The 19,906-nt window shown below is 44.9% G+C and overlaps 2 protein-coding genes across 2 annotated transcripts; one reads left to right on the top strand and one right to left on the bottom strand.

The window, feature by feature from the left end:
- Positions 1–2,469: 2,469 nt before the first annotated feature.
- LOC139412516 (early growth response protein 2b-like) lies at positions 2,470–4,887 on the top strand. Its single transcript, XM_071159279.1, has 2 exons — positions 2,470–2,731; positions 3,118–4,887. The coding sequence occupies exons 1-2, from the start codon at positions 2,554–2,556 to the stop codon at positions 4,101–4,103; spliced, it is 1,164 nt and encodes a 387-aa protein (XP_071015380.1). The 5' UTR covers positions 2,470–2,553; the 3' UTR covers positions 4,104–4,887.
- Positions 4,888–5,574: 687 nt separating this feature from the next.
- LOC139412532 (2-aminoethanethiol dioxygenase-like) lies at positions 5,575–6,776 on the bottom strand. Its single transcript, XM_071159280.1, has one exon. It carries the CDS (start codon positions 6,549–6,551, stop codon positions 5,802–5,804), a length of 750 nt encoding a protein of 249 aa, XP_071015381.1. The 5' UTR covers positions 6,552–6,776; the 3' UTR covers positions 5,575–5,801.
- Positions 6,777–19,906: the final 13,130 nt, after the last annotated feature.

Below are 19,906 nucleotides of genomic sequence, written 5' to 3'. Positions count from 1 at the left end.
TCTCTGTTCTCTCTTTCATCTCTCTCTCTATTCTGTCTCTCCTTTCACTCTCCTCTCTCTCTCTTCTCTCTCTCCTATTATCTCTCCTCTCTCTCCTCTCTCTATCTTCTATCTTCTCTCTCTTCTTTCTCTCTCTTCTCTCTGTCTTCTATCTCCTCTCTCTCTCTTACATCTCATCTCTCTCTCTCATCTCTCTTCTATCTCTCTTATCTGCCTCTCCTCTCTTTCTCGCCGCTCTCTCTACTCTTTCTTCTCTCTCTCTTCTCTTTCTCTCCTCTCTCTTGTCTGTCTCTTCTCTCCTCTCTCTTCTCTCTCATCTCTCCCTTCCCTTCTCTCTGTCTCTCCTCTCTTCTCTCCTCTTCTCTCCCCTCTCTCCACTCTCTCTCTTACTCTTCTCTTCTCTTCTTTCTCTTCTCTCCTCTCTTCTCTCTCTCTTCTCTCTCCACTCTCTCTCTTCTCTCTCCTCTCTTTCTCTTCTCTCTCTCTTCTCTCATCTCTCCTCTCTTCTCTCTCTCTTCTCTCTCTCTTCTCTCTCTCTTCTCTCCTCTCTCCTCTCTCTCTCCTCTCTCTTCTCTCTCTTCTCTCCTCTCTCTCTTCTCATCTTATTTAAGTAAGTCTATCATGTTCAATTCCACTTTCTCTACTCTCTCTCTCCTCCCTATTGTCTGTCTCTTCTCTCTCTTCTCTCTCCTCTCTTTCTTCTCTCTTTCTCTCTTCTCTGTCTCTCCTCTCTTCTCTCCTCTGCTCTCCCATCCCTCTCCCCCCGTCTCTCTCTCTCTCTCTCTCTCTCTCTCTCTCTCTCTCTCTTTCTCCTCTCTCCTCTATTTTCTCTCTCTTCTCTCCTCTCTCTTCTCTCTTCTCGTCTTATTTAAGTAGGTCTATCATGTTCAATTGGACAAGTGTTAAAGTTGTTGCTGGTGTTATAGACAATATAAAAAAGCCTATGGACAATTTTTTTGTGTCTCCTACATTGTCATATTGGGTATAGAAAATGACATACATTAGCCTACAGTGGCATATGTGGAAAGTTTCCAGTCTTTTAAGGATTCCTACCTCCGGAAACAAATATGCCAACAACTCCTAGGGAGTATGATGTCATTAGGAACATGTCAGACACATTTTGCATATTTAGACCAAAGATCATCTCCATTATCAGGAGACAGTGTCCCCTGTGACAGAATAGCAATTAGCTCTACTTGCGTGAGGAGCAGTCTCATTACCTGAGTGTCATAGTGGACATGCAGGGCTTGAGACAGTGTTTAAAGGGCTTCCCCTTGCTTTATCACTATCTACCACAGCCCTTGGATCAACAACCCTGTCACATGTAAGCCTACAGACATCAGCCAGGTGTCATTTACACCAACGGAGGGCAGCTTGCTGAGAAGAGAGGAAGGGGTTGCTGTCCCAAGATGATCCCTTCAATACAGTGGGGTCTTGAGTAGGTGGAGAGATATGTCATACATATTTTCAGTCTATACATGTGGGCAACCCATAACTCACGATTCACAAATGATTAATAGCTTATCTAATGAACTTCCTTTACACAGGCTACAAACAGGCCAACTTTAAATGGACAACTCTAAATGGACAACTCTAAATGGACAACTTATGGCACTACATATATAGTGCACAAATCATTTATAAACAGTCATACTACATAAAGGGTGCTATAGGCTAAGGAATATTCCTTCTAAAGCATCCTGAAGCACATGCCTAATTTAGGGTTTATGAAGGCTTCATAAATGTGTTGTTAACCTATACAGATTTTTCAACAACAAAAAAACATGTACGTAGATATAGCACTTTGATCAATTCAAGTTTCCATTTTTGCAAAATGTTAGCCCAGACTATAAAAGGATATAGAACGACAAATGAATACACTTAATTTTAACCAACTGATACAACTTTCCTAAGGAATGCTCCACTCTAAAGCACAGTGCGGGAAGTCGTTCTTCTCGTATGCTTCTGTGTGGGCTTCTTTCTTGGCACGACCCGATATTTCATGAACACCAATTTAGCGGATGTATTCCATATAAGTAAAAAGAGGGTGTCGTCTATTAAACCGGATAAATCCATTTTTGGTGAAGTGTTACCGGAATTCCTGCAGGCTTTTGGCAGCATGTCGATTATTATATTGATAATAAAATAGGCCATACATGTGTTAATATTTACTCAACTTAAACAGGCTAACAACAACGATGCACAAATAAAAGTAATTTTGGTTATGTATTTTTTTAATTCATTGACAAGTGTTCATTGATGTCGTCATCAAGCCTGAGACCCAACCCTAGGCCAACCTTTTCCTTTTTTAACCACCAAGTCCTTGTATGGTCAGTGACGTTCCGGGACATTCAGAGACTCCCTTTAAATGCATATTACAATATTGCATCCCCATAATATAACGAGATGAGATGATATTTCCCACGCGTAGGGAACACTATATGATATGGCAGAGAATACAGCATTGGGGAGTTTTTACCATGACAGCTGAAGGTTATATATTGTGTGCGTAAAGGCGCGTAAAGGCTTGAAGCGCACTGTCTTGTCAAAAAAATGACAGCTAAAACTATTGACAAAGTTTGGGTACCCACCAGTAGTTTTATACAAGACATTCAAGAGGTAATCTATTCAATGGAAGAGGAAATATCCGCATCATTGCCAGAGACGGGAACTGGGTTAAAAGTTGAGTCATATTGGAAACAGCACGACCAATTGGGTGAAACCAAGGGGGGTAAGAATTAATTTCATATATTTTTATTAAATATTCATTTCTATTTTGCTGTTATGGCCAATAGAAAAGAAGCCATATGTCCTCATCAACTTTACAAAAATGTGAGGATTAAAATGCATTATTAGTCATATTTGAGATTATCCTAAATTGAGGATAATCCATATTATTGGTCAATATTAATCAAGTAGATGGTCTGCTATGGTAAATCAATGTATTTGTTCTTAATCGTTGTGACTTGAAACCTCCTACATACCCATTACAAAACCACAAAGTGGTGCGCAACCGCGCGAAAAACAAAAAGCGTTAAAGTAAAAATCCTTGCGTAAAAGCAATAATCAACGTTTTTTGGAGACATAACTAACATTTATTTTTTCTTTGCTTCGCAGGTGATTGTTTTAGTGAAGAAAGGGGCACCCTCGAGTTTATTTACCACGGCAACTTTACGCAGCCACCGCGCACTCAGGCTGTGGCATACACCGGGAAGGTCTCGATCAATTCTAGAGGTGTAGAATACTGGAATCCCGGGGGTGCCATTAACGTAGCTAGTGCTGACATAAGGGTGGCAGCTTCGTCCCCGGTGTCTACCTCGCCCTCGCCTGAACCACCAAACCTTTACGCAGGAACTGTGAGCTGCACCATGGCGCAGAGTCAACACGATATAAACCACATGTATGCTACGCCGTCTTACTCTTGTACCGGGGAAATGTACCAGGATCAATCAACCTACCTGGCAACGTCGACCTGCCCCATGTCTTATCCACAACCGTCGTACTCATCCTATACATCACCAAAGTCAACAGTGGACAGCGCCCTCTTAAACATCATGCCTGACTACAGCGGGTTCTTCCAGCCAAACTGCCAACGAGACATCCAGGCATTTCCTGACAGGAAAGCGTTACCATATTCACTGGACTCTCTGAGGGTTCCACCACCTCTGACACCTCTGAACACAATAAGGAATTTTACGCTTGGGGGACCTGCGATAGAGGGCCCTTGTCCACCAAATCCCTACAACACTTCGAACTTACCCCTGAGGCCAATATTGAGACCGAGAAAGTATCCAAACCTCCCAAGCAAAACGCCTGTCCATGAGCGACCATACCCTTGCCCAGCAGAGAGCTGCGATAGGAGGTTCTCGCGGTCGGACGAGCTGAGCAGACACGTTAGGATCCACACAGGGCACAAACCCTTCCAGTGTCGGATCTGCATGCGCAGTTTCAGTCGCAGCGACCACCTCACTACGCACATCCGGACACACACTGGAGAAAAACCCTTCTCCTGTGACCACTGTGGAAGAAAGTTTGCCAGGAGTGATGAAAGAAGGAGACACACGAAAATTCACTTAAGACAGAAAGAGAAAAAGTCATCATAATGACCCAGGCAGAATGGTTTTAAACATTCAGATAAATTATGTTTCCCTGCAGCACCAATTAATTAAATAATATCCAAATCAAACATTCACACTGAATTTAGCAGACTAGGGTTAATTAAGGTTGACTAATGCATTTGGATATATGGTGCTGAATGAATAACAACATAAACGGACAGAGCTATCACATTTATATTAGGTATAGAATACATTTTTTCATAACTTAACTGTAAATGTGCACAAACACAAGTGCTCAGTATAGAAAGTGTTTCAATAGAGTAGGTGGGGAAATAGTCAGAGATGCTGAATAGCCAGCAAGGAGCAAGACTCAGCTCCAACACTGAGTGGTATCAGCCAGCAAGTAGCCTCACGTTTGCCAGTGTTGAGAGACTTCCCACAAGAGATGAGACCATGATGGGTATTCCTGCATTATAGCTGGGAAAGGAGTGCCATGACCAATATCACAGAGCTGAGTGGTCTGGCCAGGGGCGTGTAGTTCCTGTATATTATCCTCACATCCAGTTTTGAGAGTGGGGGGTTAGAGATGTGTGTAAAAACTGGAAGCCCTGTACTGTCAAAAGAGACAATTAAGAACTGAATTGCTCAAGTTTTAATTTAAAAAAAAAAATCTCCTATTACTTGTTGGATGAAGATGAAAGTAAAATCTGTGTAAGATCATTACAGAAAGTAACTAAGGAGAAGTACGTTCATTTGACATGCGTCATTTGACATGTTTTTACACACTGAGCATTGTTTTTTAACTGACTTGATGCTTCTTGCAATAAATGTAGAATATGTTGTCGTTGGTGACATAGATAACTGCTTGTTTGTGTGTTTGTTCATTGTTTCACTAATGTATTCTTAAACCTAATCCAAATTAAATAACTGGGCAAAGGACATGGTTTATTATTTAAACAACAATGAAATCCACTTTGTGTTGTAGAATGTTTATTTTTTTTGTCTTATTTTGGTAATTTGAAAGTAGACTATAGGCTACTGTATAGGTCAAGGTTTATGCTGTAAAAACTCCAACTGTACAGTGAGCTACTAGTCACATTGTCCTTCTGAGGTAATACCCAGTATGTCCACAAGAGGCCCCTAGGTCACAAGCAATGAATTCAATAGTGCTCTCCTAAAAGCACAGCACATTGAGCCAAGCTCCCAAAATGATGAAGCAAGCAAGGTTATTATGGGATTTAAGTTTAATTAGGGAAGCTCAATTAATGAAGCAATTTATAAAATGGTCATTCAGTAATCCATGTCCCATGGGATTAACTCAAATAATGTAGTTTGACCCAATCAAAACATGCTGAGCAAATCATGGATTTTGACATTTTAAAGTGCTTGAACACCACCAATTAGCCATTTAGTTTTAATACACTTTTATGTTTTTATTTTGAGTAAATGTGTATGGTTTCAGTTCATTTCAAGACATGAAATGCTTATCAAAAATTCAAATACATTAGAGCTGATGTGCAAAGATCACAATTTATCAACTGCTTAAGTACTTTCATTACAGGCAGAATGCATAGTCCAACTTAGGATAAGTGCTTTTAGTTCACAAGACATGTGTTCTCATTACACAGCACTGTGACACATCCCATTCCATAATTGTAGGAGTCATACATTTACATATTGTTTTGACATGGTCCTGAGAATCAATTGTTCACAAATCAATTCAGCGTTCATAGCTAGTGCGCTTCAGATCTTCACTTCAGGGCCGGGGTATGGTTCACCACCACACCAGAATTCAGAAGGTTGGGATACTTCCATCAGCCAAACTTCTTTTTGACCGTCAGCCTTTTTGTCCTCAGAATCCGGGGCAGACTGCAGAACTTTGTAATAATGACAGTCTCTCCCGTCGTCTGGATCATATGGGGGTGCCAAAATATCGAGGAAAGCGGTGGGCCCATCGACTGCATCGATTTGGTGAAGGTTGTTTCGGTCAGGGGTCAAGATACACGGCCCGCTTTCTTCTGTAAACTCCCCGACCGACCCGAGTATCGACCTCCTCAGCGCACCTCTCTGAAAAGGTAGCAGTGGAGGGCTGAATTGCGTGTCACTGGCCACGCTGGTTGATTTGTCCAACCTGTCAAAACAGGTGATCCTGACCTTGCCATACATAACTTTCAACATTCCGTACATTCCCGGGTGGTCGTGCAAGGGGATGGAAGCACCGCTTTTTAGCAGAAACACCCCCATGCTGAATTCGTCTGTCTCGCATATGTGCATGTATGTGACCGGGGGGTTGTGTGGCAAAGGCGTAGAAGCGCTGTCAACTTTCCTTGGCGCGATCTTCAGATCCGCAGCTCTAATTTCGGTCATGAGGCTTTGGAGTTTACATTGATTACCCAAAAACGCTTTATCACCAAATGAAGATGGGTTTCTAAAAGTTACAAGCGCCTGTCTAGCAATTTTCTGTACGATGGAGGTCATGTTGTCTCGAAGCATGATCGCTAACTAGCCCGTGAAGTCTCGCGCTTGCTAGCTTTAGCAGCAGGCTAGGGCTCCAAGCACAGCTGCCGATGATTCTGCCTGCCTCTCTCTCCTTGATAATGATTGATTAAACCCAGTGAAATATATATTCCAACTTCACATTCAAATAAAACATAAATAAAGCAGAAGGTCTAATACAATTTTAAGTGAGGGGTACACTGCCTGGCACAACCGCAAATGTATCTCCCATCACACCATTCATGGATATCTTTCACACACGTCCGCAAAGAAAACGCTTCGTACGTAACGCGGGGCATCATGGGAAATTTGATTTAATAATGGACTGTATTAGTATTTATCTTCCCCCAAAACACATCATTATTAGATAAAAAAATAATGCATATGAAATGTGTATGCTATTTTTTATGATACTGTTTTCAATTACACGTCTTAAATAATACACAATTGTGAGAGATAATACTATTACTTAATTATGTACTACAATAACCAAAATACCATTCCTCACCTCATTAAAGGGGAACAGCTGTGAAGTTGTTGACCTTTCTACATGAGTTGACTGATTCTGGACCATACAGAGAGCAGCAGTGGCAGCAGTTTAGTATGAGTATGCCTACCATATAAGACTAAACTCATTTATTATTCTATCAATGGAAAAAGCTGAGCAGCATTAGACATTGAAAGAATGGTAGAATTTCCTCTGGAAAATAAGAGGGTCTATTAATCTCACCCAGCAGCAAGCCCAATGTAGGTTACAAAAACCGAAATGCCTTTTAACAATTTGGCCACCCAAGTTTATTTTATGAATCATGTGTGACCTGTCATGGGAGCTATTTTGCATGTTATCTAAAAAGAGTGACAGATGGTGGCACATTTGGTAATCGTTCCTCATCGGGTTGTTTTTTGTTATTTTCCCTCCAGAATTCTCGATATTCAGAGCACACACACACATGCACCCATGACAGTCAACTTTAAAATCTAAAAATAGGATACACTCATGTGTAGGAAATGAAACAAAAGCCCACGTCCATTCCCTTGTTCCGCTTCTTCTTGGCTCCCAGATCCGCATATTGCAGCAACAGATCATTTTATGCATAGCCTAACCACATTATAAATGGGTTTTGCACCCTTGATTGAATAGGTTGATACCCTATTTGGGGTTCGTGTGAGGTATCAACTCGATGGAAGCAGGTGGAAACTCTGGAGAGCTAAATTTAAAGCAAAGCTTAGCAAGAAGCATAGCTAAAGCAAGAGGACTCTGTCATGCCTCCTTGCTTCCATTGTGGTGTTTCTGTCCAAACAAAACAAGCACGATTTATATCTGCAAGAAGCTGTTTATTTGTGGACTTGTTTTGCCAGCAAACCCCATACACCACTTGTATATTTATCACTGTGTCTTAGAAATTCTGCGAGAGCAGCAGTAGCATCTTTGAAAACAACATCAAGGTTATGCTTCTGGGCCTGCAATGAGCTGTGGAGGACTCCACTTGGCTTGATTTGTTGTGAAACAGCAGTATGGTAATAGGGCATTGTTGCAGTTAAATTACATAGGGCTATTTGGGGTTTAATCTTAAACAGATATCCACTGTGCTTTGGCAAGACAAGTCTATTTCCCCAAAAATTCCTCACATCGAATGCTACACTTGGGCAATAAACAGGATTTATGTTTTCCAGAATCACTCTCAAGGTCATGATGGATATAATGTGCTTAGAGCTGTTGGGTCTCTCAAACCAGAGTCAATGTGTGCGCTCCCGACACTCCACTGGGTATTTGCAGGAAGCAGGGCTGTTGGACAGTCTCCACACATGCTATCTTATCCCCAAGGATGAATAAGGAGTGGCTAACTGCTAACTGATACAGTCTTATAAACAACTTCTACTTATAGCCCCAATCTTTGTTAGTGAACAGTTGGTCCCAACTAGAGCAAAACATTTTTTTTTATTCATTTAACCTTTATTTTTGCCTATGCAAGTCAGTTAAGAACAAATTCTTATTTTACAATGACGGCCTACGCTGGCCAAACTCTTCCCTAACCCAGACGACGCTGGGCCAATTGTGCACCACCCTATGGAACTCCCGATCATGGCCGGTTGTGAAACAGCCTGGGATCGAACCAGGGTCTGTAGTGACGCCTCTAGCAGTGAGATGTAGTGCCTTAGACCGCTGCGCCAATCGGGAGCCACTTGTCACGACTTCCGCCGAAGTCGGTCCCTCTCCTTGTTCGGGCGGCGTTTGGCGGTCGACGTCACCGGCCTTCTAGCCATCGCCTATCCACTTTTAATTTTCCATTTGTTTTGTCTTTGTTTTACACACCTGGTTTCAATTCCCATATTACATGTTCATTATTTAACCCTCTGTTTTCCCCATGGTTTTTGTGCGTGATTGTTTTATGTATGTTCGGTCCGTTATTGTGGGCTCGGTATTACGACACGTTATTGGAATATTTGAGTAAAGTTACTTGTGTTACTCATCTTTGCTGTCCTGCGCCTGACTCCTCTGCACCAGCTACACCCAGACCATTACAGAATCACACACCCAAAAATGGAGACAGCAGGAGAAGCGTCCAGCAGCATGCGACCATGTTGCAACGTCTCGGCACCGCCATGGATCGCATGCTGCAGACGATGGACCGATGGGAGAGAGGAGGAGTTCTTCCAGCGCCTCCACCGGCACCACTACAACAGGCACCACTGTTCACCCCTCCTTCACCCGGTCCCAGTGGGATTCGGCTCGCGCTCCCGAGGGAGTATGATGGGACGGCTGCCGGATGCCAGGGGTTCCTACTCCAGCTGGAACTCTACTTGGCGACTGTCCACCCGGCTCCTTCGGGACGTGAGAGCGTGTCCGCCCTCGTCTCCTGTCTCTCAGGGAAAGCCCTGGAGTGGGCCAACGCCGTATGGGGGGAAGGAGAAGTGGCGTTGGACCATTATGCAGAGTTCACCCGAAAGTAGTTTTCGACCACCCGCCTGAGGGTAGAACGGCGGGTGAACGTCTGTTCCACCTTAGGCAGGGGTGACGAGGAGCGCACAGGAGTTCGCCTTGGACTTCTGGACCCTGGCCGCCAGCGCGGGATGGAACGATCGTTCACTACCGATGCAGTCTGCGCGAGGACGTCCGTCGGGAGTTGGCCTGCACCACTCTCATGTTTGACCAGCTGGCTGGATAACCTGCTGGATAACCTGGATAACCTGCTGGCTACCCGCGGACGCCCGGATCGGGGCCTGTCAGTTCCATCCCCCAGCACCACCGCTCCAACGCCCATGGAGCTGGGAGGTGCTGCGCGACCAGAGGAGGGGCCGTTCCCTGTACCATTTGTGGCCGCAGAGGGCACACTGCTGGTCGGTGCTGGGAGGTTCCTCTGGGAGTCGAGGCAGTAGGCATGGCACTCTTGTGTCACCCCATGTGCGTTGGCACCAAGCTCACTCACATTTTCCTGAGTTTTCGCCGCTCGTAGATTCAGGAGCAGCTGGGAATTTTATTGACAGAGCATTTGCCCATAGTTTTTTTTTTGTAGAATTTTTACCCCTTTTTCTCCCCAATTTCGTGGTGTCCAATTGTTGTAGTAGCTACTATCTTGTCTCATCGCTACAACTCCCGTACGGGCTTGGGAGAGACGAAGGTTGAAAGTCATGCGTTCTCCGATACACAACCCAACCCACTGCTTCTTAACACAGCGCGCATCCAACCTGGAAGCCAGCCGCACCAATGTGTTGGAGGAAACACTGTGCACCTGGCAACCTTGGTTAGCGTGCACTGCGCCCGGCCCGCCACAGGAGTCGCTGGTGCGCGATGAGACAAGGACATCCCTACCCCGGACGACGCTAGGCCAATTGTGCGTCGCCCCATGGACCTCCCGGTCGCGGCCGGTTACGACAGAGCCTGGGCGCGAACCCAGAGTCTCTGATGGCACAGCTGGCGCTGCAGTACAGCACCCTTAACCACTGCGCCACCCGGGAGGCCCATTTGCCCATAGTTTAGGGATCCCCATTGTTCCTGTGGATATGCCCTTCCCTGTGCATGCCCTAGATAGTCAACCATTAGGGTCAGGGCTAATTATGGAGGTCACATCTCCACTGGGCATGGTTACGCAGGAGGGTCACAAGGAGAGAATCCGTCTTTTCCTTATTGATTCTCCTGCGTTTCCCGTGGTGCTGGGCCTACCCTGGTTGGCATGTCATAACCCCACTATTTCGTGGCAACAGAGGGCTCTCAAGGGGTGGTGTTTAGGGGTTTCCGTCGGTGCTACTACGGTGGAAAGTCCAGACCATGTCTCCACTGTGCGCATCCCCTCTGAATATGCCGATTTGGCTCTCGCCTTCTATAAGAAGAGGGCGACTCAATTACCACCCCATCGAGGGGATTGTGCGATAAATCTCCTGGTAGACGCAGCACTTCCCAGGAGTCATGTGTATCCCCTGTCACAGGAGGAGACGGCGGCTATGGAAACCTATGTCTCCGAATCCCTGGGGCAGGGGAACATTCAGCCCTCCACTTCACCTGCCTCCTCAAGTTTATTTTTCGTGAAGAAGAAGGATGGAGGTCTGCGCCCGTGCATTGACTATCGAGGTATCAACCAAATCACTGTGAGGTACAGCTACCCGCTGCCTCTCATAGCCAGTGCGATAGAGTCAATGCACGGGCGCGCTTCTTCACAAAATTGGATCTCAGGAGCGCTTACAATCTGGTGCGTATCCGGGAGGGAGACGAGTGGAAGACGGCATTTAGTACCACCTCAGGGCACTATGAGTACATTGTCATGCCGTACGGGTTGATGAATGCTCCATCAGTCTTCCAGGCCTTGTAGACAAGATTTTCCGGGACCTGCACGGGCAGGGTGTAGTGGTGTATAGCGACGCATTCTGACATACTCCGCTACATGCGCCGAGCATGTGTCCCTGGTGCGCAGGGTGCTTGGTCGACTGTTGGAGCATGACCTGTACATCAAGGCTGAGAAATGTCTGTTCTTACAACAGTCTGTCTACTTCCTAGGGTACCGCATTTCCACTTCAGGGGTGGAGATGGGGAGTGACCGCATTTCAGCCGTGTGTAATTGGCCAACTCCCACCACGGTAAAGGAAGTGCAGCGGTTTCTAGGGTTTGCCAACTACTACCGGAGGTTTATCCGGGGCTTTGGTCAGGTAGTGGCTTCCATTACCTCACTGCTGAAGGGGGGACTGGTGAGACTGCAGTGGTCAGCTGAGGCGGACAGGGCTTTTGGTCACCTGAGGGCTCTGTTTACCTCGGCTCCCGTGTTGGCTCATCCGGATCCCTCTTTGGCGTTCATAGTGGAGGTGGACGAGTCCGAGGCTGGGATAGGAGCCATGCTCTCTCAGCAATCGGACTGACCACCGCATTCTGGAGTACATCCGGGCGGCGAGGAGACTGAACCCTCACCAGGCAAGGTGGGCCATGTTCTTTACCTGTTTTGTTTTCACCCTGTCCTACAGACCAGGTACCCAGAACGCTAAGGCAGACGCACTGTCCCGGATGTATGACACAGAGGAGCGGTCCATAGATCACAGTCCCATACTTCCGGCCTCTTGTCAAGTGGCACCGGTGGTGTGGGAGCTGGATGCGGACATCGATTGGGCATTACGTACAGAGCCCACTCCCCTCCAGTGTCCAGCTGGGTGTCTGTACGTTCCGTCTGCTGTCCGCGACCGTTTGATCTATTGGGCCCACACGTCATCCTCCTCTGGTCATCCTGGCATCGGTCGGACAGTGCTCCGCCTTAGTGGGAAGCCCTACAGACTGCCCTACAGACTGCAGAGGCCCTGTTTACACACATCTTCCGGCACTACGGGGTGCCTGAGGATATAGTGTCTGATCGAGGTCCCCAGTTCACGTCAAGGGTCTGGAGGGCGTTCATGGAACGTCTGGGGATCTCGGTCAGCCTTACCTCGGGTTTTCATCCCGAGAGTAACGGGCAGGTGGAGAGAGTAAACCAGGATGTGGTTAGATTTCTGCGGTCTTATTGCCAGGACCGGCCGGGGGAGTGGGCGGGGTTCATCCCCTGGGCAGAGATGTCCCAAAACTCACTCTGCCACTCCTCCACTAACCTCTCCCCCTTCCAGTGCATACTGGGGTATCAGACGGTTCTGGCACATTGGCATCAGTACCAGATCGAGGCTCCTGCGGTGCACCTGCAATGGGCCGTGAGGCGTCAGAAAGTGAGCACCAGCTGCCACCGCAGTGAGGGTCTGGCTCTTGACCCAAAACCTGCCCCTCTGCCTGCCCTGCCGGAAGCTGGGCCTGCGGTTTGTGGGGCCATTCAAAGTCCTGAGGAGACTGAACGAGGTTTGCTTCAAGTTACAGCTCCCCCCGATTACCGTATTAACCCCTTGTTCCATGTGTCTCTCCTCAGGCCGGTGGTGGCTGGTCCACTCCAGTCTGAGGTGCGTGAGGTTCCTCCGTCCCCTCTGGACATCGAGGGGGCCCCGGCGTATGCTGTTCGAGCCATACTGGACTTGAGGCGTCGGGCGAGGGGCCTTCAGTACCTCGTGGAGTGGGAAGGGTACAGTCCGGAGGAGAGATGCTGGGTGTCGACCTTTTGGACCCTTCGTTGCTGCGGGAGTTTCACCGCCTCCATCCGGATCGCCCTGCGCCTCGTCCTCAGGGTCGTCCCCGAGGTCGGTGTCGACGCGCTGCTGGAGCCGCGAGTCAAGGGCGGGGGGTACTGTCATGACTTCCGCCGAAGTCGGTCCCTCTCCTTGTTCGGGCAGCGTTCGGCGGTCGACGTCACCGGCCTTCTAGCTATCGCCGATCCACTTTTCATTTCCATTTGTTTTGTCTTTGTTTTACACACCTGTTTTCAATTCCCCAATTACATGTTCATTATTTAACCCTCCGTTTTCCCCATGGTTTTTGTGCGTGATTGTTTTATGTATGTTTGGTCCGTTATTGTGGGCTCGGTACTACAACATGTTATTGGAATATTTGAGTAAAGTTACTTGTGTTACTCATCTCTGCTGTCCTGAGCCTGATTCCTCTGCACTAGCTACACCCAGACCACTACACCACTATAAGGTAGAGGGCTTGAGAGGACCGTTCAGTTATTATTACACTGACATGGTATTATTACACTGACATTGTATTTTTACACTGACATTGTATTATTACACTGACATGGTATTATGACATCGATACTCGGGGAAACATCAGTTGACAACATTGGTTTTCTGTCTCCTTCTGTTACCACACTTTATATGGAACATATCAATTGTAGATACAATGCCTCCGGAAAGTATTCAGACCCCTTGACTTTTTACACATTTTATTACGTTACAGCCTTATTCTAAAATTGATTAAATAAACAAAACATCTGAGCAATCATTACACAATACCCCATAATGAAAAAGTGAAAACACATTTTTGGAAAAAACAAGAATACCTTATTTCCATAAGTATTCAGACCCTTTGCAATGAGACTCAAAATTGATCTCAGGTGCATCCTGTTTCCATTGAATATCCTTGAGATGTTTCTACAACTTGATTGGAATCCACCTGGGGTAAATTCAATTGATTGGACATGATTTGGAAAGGCACACACCTGTCTATATAAGGTCCCACAGTTGACAGTGCATGTCAGAGCAAAAACCAAGCCATGAGGTCGAAGGAATTGTCCGTAGAGCTCCGAAACAGGATTGTGTCGGGGCCCAGATCTGGGGAAGGGTACCAAAAAATGCTGCAGCATTGAAGATCCATAAGAACACAGTGGGTTCCATCATTCTTAAATGGAAGACGTTAGGAACCACCAAGACTCTTCCTAGAGCTGGCCGCCCAGCAAAACTGAGCAATCGGGGGAGAAGGGCCTTGGTCAGGGAGGTGACCAAGAACCCCATGGTCACTGACAGAGCTCTAGATTCCTCTGTGGAGATGGGAAAACCTTCCAGAAGGACAATCATCTCTGCAGGACAAGAATGGGATTAACTCCCCAAATACAGATGTGCCAAGTTTATAGAATCATACCCAAAAAGACTCTATGCTGTAATCGCTGCCAAAGGTGCTTCAACAAAGTACTGAGTAAAGGGTCTGAATACTTATGGAAACGTGATATTTCATTTTAGAATATTTTCTAAATTAGTAAAACATTTCTAAAAACCTGTTTTTGTTTGTCATTATGGGGTATTGTGTGTACTGAAGATTGATGAGGGAAAAAAGTATTTAATACATTTTAGAATACGGCTGTAATGTAACAAAATCTGGAAAAGGTCAAGGGGTCTGAATACTTTCAGAAGGCACTGTAAATCAGATAAAAACAACAACTCATTGACGACAAAGTATTCTTGGGTGAAGGGGGGCAAAATCTTGCATGCACTACATTCTGTCAACAGAGAAACATTTGAAAAACGCTATTGACTGCAAAAAAAAGTCATATTTGTCATCACTGATTGTCTTTCTGACCTTGTTTCATGCTTAAGAATCCAGCCCACTGGTTTCATAAAGCCCCTTAATGTGTTTACACAGCTTCCAAGGAAAACAAAGGTTCTGGCCTGAGCCTTAGATCCAAGCTGGCCTTTCAGGGAGAAAAGGAGGAAGAGGGATAGAGAGAGGGAGGCGGGGAGAAGATTGAGCTTAAGATTTGGTTTGCAAGTGCAGGGCCTCCTGGCTCCAATCCACTAACAGCTCATTCTCTCTGCTTGTTTCCTCTCGACATAGGGTCCCTGCACTGTGACCAAGGGACTCCGAGGACTTGGGGTCTGTTACTAATGGGGCTTGTTTCCCATTTGAGAGGTTTATTATCTCTGGCAGAGGAATATTCAAACATTCTCGCTGGCCAGGCCCACTGACTTCATATGCTCGATTTCATATTGTCCGTTTGAGTTTGTGTTACAGGGTGAAAAGTTATGATTAAGCAGACATTTAGACTTAACCAAGGTGGCTTTATGAATCCTATAGTCAAGGTGACATTTAAATAAAATGATAAATACAGAGCCAACAAGATACTGATATACACTAAACACTATATAACAAAAAGTGTGTAGACACCTGCTCATTGACCATCTCATTACAAAATCATAGGAGTTAATATGGATTTGGTCCCCTTTGCTGTAATAACAGCCTCCACTCTTCTGGGAAGGCTTTCCACTCGATGTTGGAACATTGCTGTGGGGACTTGCTTACATTCAGCCGCAAGTGCATTACTGAGGTCGGGTACTGATGTTGGGCGATTAGGCCTCTGGATTAACTCCCCAAATACTGGAACTAAGGGGCCTAGCCCGTACTATGACAGGTATTCCATTTTCATGTACCACCATGTTCTATTTTCTAATAATCAATCCACTAAGCATTGGCTTTCATTTCTGTTCAATTTATACTGAACAAAAATCTAAAAGCAACATGCAACAATTTCACATATTTATTAGGCCTCGCTCGCAGCTGGAACGCTCGCAGGCGTTCCAATTCATCCCAAAGGTGTTCGATGAGGTTGAGGTCAGGGATCTGTGCAGGGCATTCAAGTTCTTCCACACCGATCTCGACAAACTATTTCTGTATTGACCTCGCTTTGTGCACAGTGACATTTTTATGCTGAAACGGGAAAGGGCCTTCCCAAACTGTTGCCACAAAGTTGGAATAGAATGCAATTGTATGCTGTAGCGTTAAGATTTCCCTTCACTGGAACTAAGGGGCCTAGCCCGTACTATGATAAACAGCCCCAGACCATTATTCCTCCTCCACCAAACTTTACAGTTGGCACTATGCATCAGGCAGCATACTCCTGGCATCCACCAAACCCAGATTTGACCGTCATACTGCCAGATGGTGAAGCGTGATTCATCACTCCAGAGAATGCGTTTCCACTGCTCCAGAATCCTCCAGCTGATGTTTGGCATTGCACATGGTGATCTTAGGCTTGTGTGATCTTAGGCATGGCCATGTAAACCTGATTCATGAAGCTCCCGACAAACAGTTATTGTACTGACGTTGCTTCCAGAGGCAGTTTGGTAGTCGGTAGCGAGTGTTGCAACCGAGGACAGACGATTTTTACACGCTAGGGGCTTCAGCACTCGGTGGTTCAGTTCTGTGAGCTTGTGTGGCCTACCACTTCATGGCTGAACCGTTGCTGCTCCTAGACGTTTCCACTTCACAATAACAGCACTTACAGTTGACCAGGGCAGCTCTAGCAGGGCAGACATTTTGACGAACTGACTTGTTGGAAAGGTGGCATCCTATGACAGTGACACGTTGAAAGTCATTGAGCTCTTCAGTAAGGCCCTTCAACTGCCAATGTTTGTCTATGGAGATTGTATGGCTGTGTGCTTGATTTTATACACCTGTCAGCAACGGGTGTGGCTGAAATAGCCAAATCCACTTATTTGAAGGGGTGACCACATACTTTTGTATATATAATGTATGTTTAGAATGTCACTTCCAAATGGACTAGATGAGTTTCAGTGCGCACAACTCAAGTCCCTGTTAAATGTATAAGCAGAGTTGAGATGATAATGTCAACGGCTGGCATATGGTAAAGGTCCAGTGATAAATGGTAGCACCACACAATCAACTTACCGTTGCCAAGAAATGTGTAGAAACATAACCTATTTACATCCCATTTCTGTCAGTCAACATGATTTGTCATCAGGAATGTTATTATTAGTTACAGTTAGCCAATGTGTTGGTACATCATTTGTGTGTGTCATCTGTGCGTGTGTGAGGGGAGAAGACAGGATTAAAAATAAGTGTTTGATGAGTAATCAGCTAAATGTACCTCATCCGAGCCACACATGACTCTTGGATAGAATGCTAAACATGGTCAGTTCCTTTTTCACATTGGAAAGCAGCAGCGGTATCACTAATACTCCTCATAATAACAAGTTATGTAATTTGTCTGACAGGTATTCCATTTTCATGTACCACCATGTTCTATTTTCTAATAATCAATCCACTAAGCATTGGCTTTCATTTCTGTTCAATTTATACTGAAAAAAAATATAAAAGCAACATGCAACAATTTCTAATATTTATTAGGCCCTAATCTACGGATTTCACATGACTGGAAATACAGATGTGCATCTGTTGGTCACAGATACCTTAAAAAACAAATGGGTCGTTAACGGTATCTCTGTGCTTTCAAATTGCCATCGATAAAATTTAATTGTGTTTGTTTTCCGTAGCTTATCCCTGCCCATATCATAACCCCACCATGGGGCACTCTGTTCACAATGTTGACATGAGCAAACCGCTCGCCCACACGACGCCATACAAGTAAGTGGTCTGCGGTTGTGAGGCCGGTTGGACGTACTGCCAAAGTCTCTAAAACAACATTGGAGGCAGCTTATGGTAGAGGTTAACATTAAATTAACAGCTCTGGTAGACATTCCTGCAGTCAGCATGCCAATTTCACACTCCCTCAAAACTTGAGACATCTGTGGCATTGTGTAGTGTGACAAAACTGCACCTTTTAGAGCCTTATATTGTCCCTGGCACAAGGTGCACCTGTGTAATGATCATGCTGTTTAATCAGCTTCTTGATATGCCACACCTGTCAGGTGGATGGATTATCTTGGCAAGGAGAAATGATCACTAACAGGGACATAAAGAAATTTGTGCATAACATTTTAGAGAAATAAGCTTTTTGTGTGTATGAAGAATTTTGTGGATCTTTTATTTCAGCTCATGAAACATGGGACCAACACTTGTCCAGTGTAGTTTGAAAGGTCAACCTGATTCATAGAGGTTGACATCAGCAAAGAATCCACTGCACCATGATGCAACAATTAACAAAATGTCCACATCGTTTTAATGATGACAACACAAAATGTAAGTATTGCTCATCTCTACCATATCAGTATTGTGTATTGTGTTGAGAACAAGCCAGTTGTGAGCTGTCATTTTCCAAACACTAGTTTTCGATGAGAGATACAGTGTGTAAGTCTAGGAGGATCATGTCATTCATTCATTCTGCACCAGGCCTACAGCCATCCCCACAGATTTTAAAGATCTCACCCTGACCTGTGAACTTCCTGCCTGGACAATTGCAAAGTTTTTTTCTTTCTCTTTTCTATGATCCATCCACAACACTTTCATTCATTATGAGATTTTGAACTTGTCAACCTTTTCATGGGAACTGAGAGAAAGGAGAAGGGACTGTCTCACCAATTGCCCCCCCAAAAGGCACAAAGCAGCCCCTCATAAGAATCTCATTCAAAATGCAGTTTTGTGAATGGATCAACAATTATAGGGCATTCAAGGGTTCGTTTGGAAACAGTGTAGAGTAGACAGACATGAATCAAATAGAAAAAGTCTACAAAGGACTTGCCTACCATGAATCCTGTCTTATTATGTTCTCGCAATGTTGACAGTATTGCAATTACAATGTAGCAACTACAGTGCATGCTATATGATTTTATGGGCAAAACTATCTTACTCAAAGTTCTGTCACTCAAAGAAGGGGGATGGATATATTTTTATGTAACATTTTGGATATTTAATTTCAAGTTTTCACAATCTACCAAAAATCTTTGTTATACTCGTACCCATACCCTACTAACAATCTTTGCTAGTCAGGTACATTATTATAACTGTAGCAGGGGAGACACTCAGTGGGCACCAGTGAGTATTGCATGTTTATGTGGCACTTCCAAAAACAGGCATTTGTGTGTGTTACAGGCCAAGGCTTCCCAAACTCGGTCCTGGGTCACCCAAACTATGTTTTTGCCCTATACACAGCTGATTCAAATAATCAAAGCTCAATGATGAGTTTGAATCAGCTGTGTAGTGTAGGGAAAAAAACTGAACACACCCAGGGGGGGCTCCAGGACCAGGTTTGGAAAATCCTGTTATAGGATATGTTTTTATATATTCCCAAATAATATGTCCTGATAACTTGACATCAACTTCTAAAAATCATGACTTCCCAATGCCTCTTAATTGCACACTATTGTGGTCATTTAACAATTAAAACAGCTCATACATTCATTTTTGTTATTTTATGTGACAGCTCATTACACACACACACACACACACACACCTTGGTGAGCATGGATGACCAAAGCTCCAACCACTACACACAGAATATGAAAGGGCACTGGACAAAGGGCTGACGTCAAATGAACAGTATTTCGTGACGCACTGCTCATGTGAAATGAGAGCGACCTATTAATTCTCAACAAGACTAGCCTGTTCTCTCCATCTGCAACCTTTAAACTACTCACAGATTTGCATGCCGGATGAAAGATTTCAATTTCCACTCTATACACTGCTGTGAATGATCATGCTTAAGTGCTTTATTGATGTAGAGTAATATGGTGTTTCAAGTACAGTAGTAGCTTAATATCCCACCACTGCTCTTGAATCTCTAAATGTCACAAAAGATGACTGAAAAGACAGAAATAAATCCACACTACAAAAA

Source organism: Oncorhynchus clarkii, chromosome 1, assembly GCF_045791955.1.
Source record: "Oncorhynchus clarkii lewisi isolate Uvic-CL-2024 chromosome 1, UVic_Ocla_1.0, whole genome shotgun sequence".
Classification (NCBI taxonomy): Eukaryota; Metazoa; Chordata; class Actinopteri; order Salmoniformes; family Salmonidae; genus Oncorhynchus; species Oncorhynchus clarkii.
The sequence above is the reverse complement of the archived record's forward strand: the minus strand, read 5'-3'. Positions and strand labels throughout refer to the sequence as shown.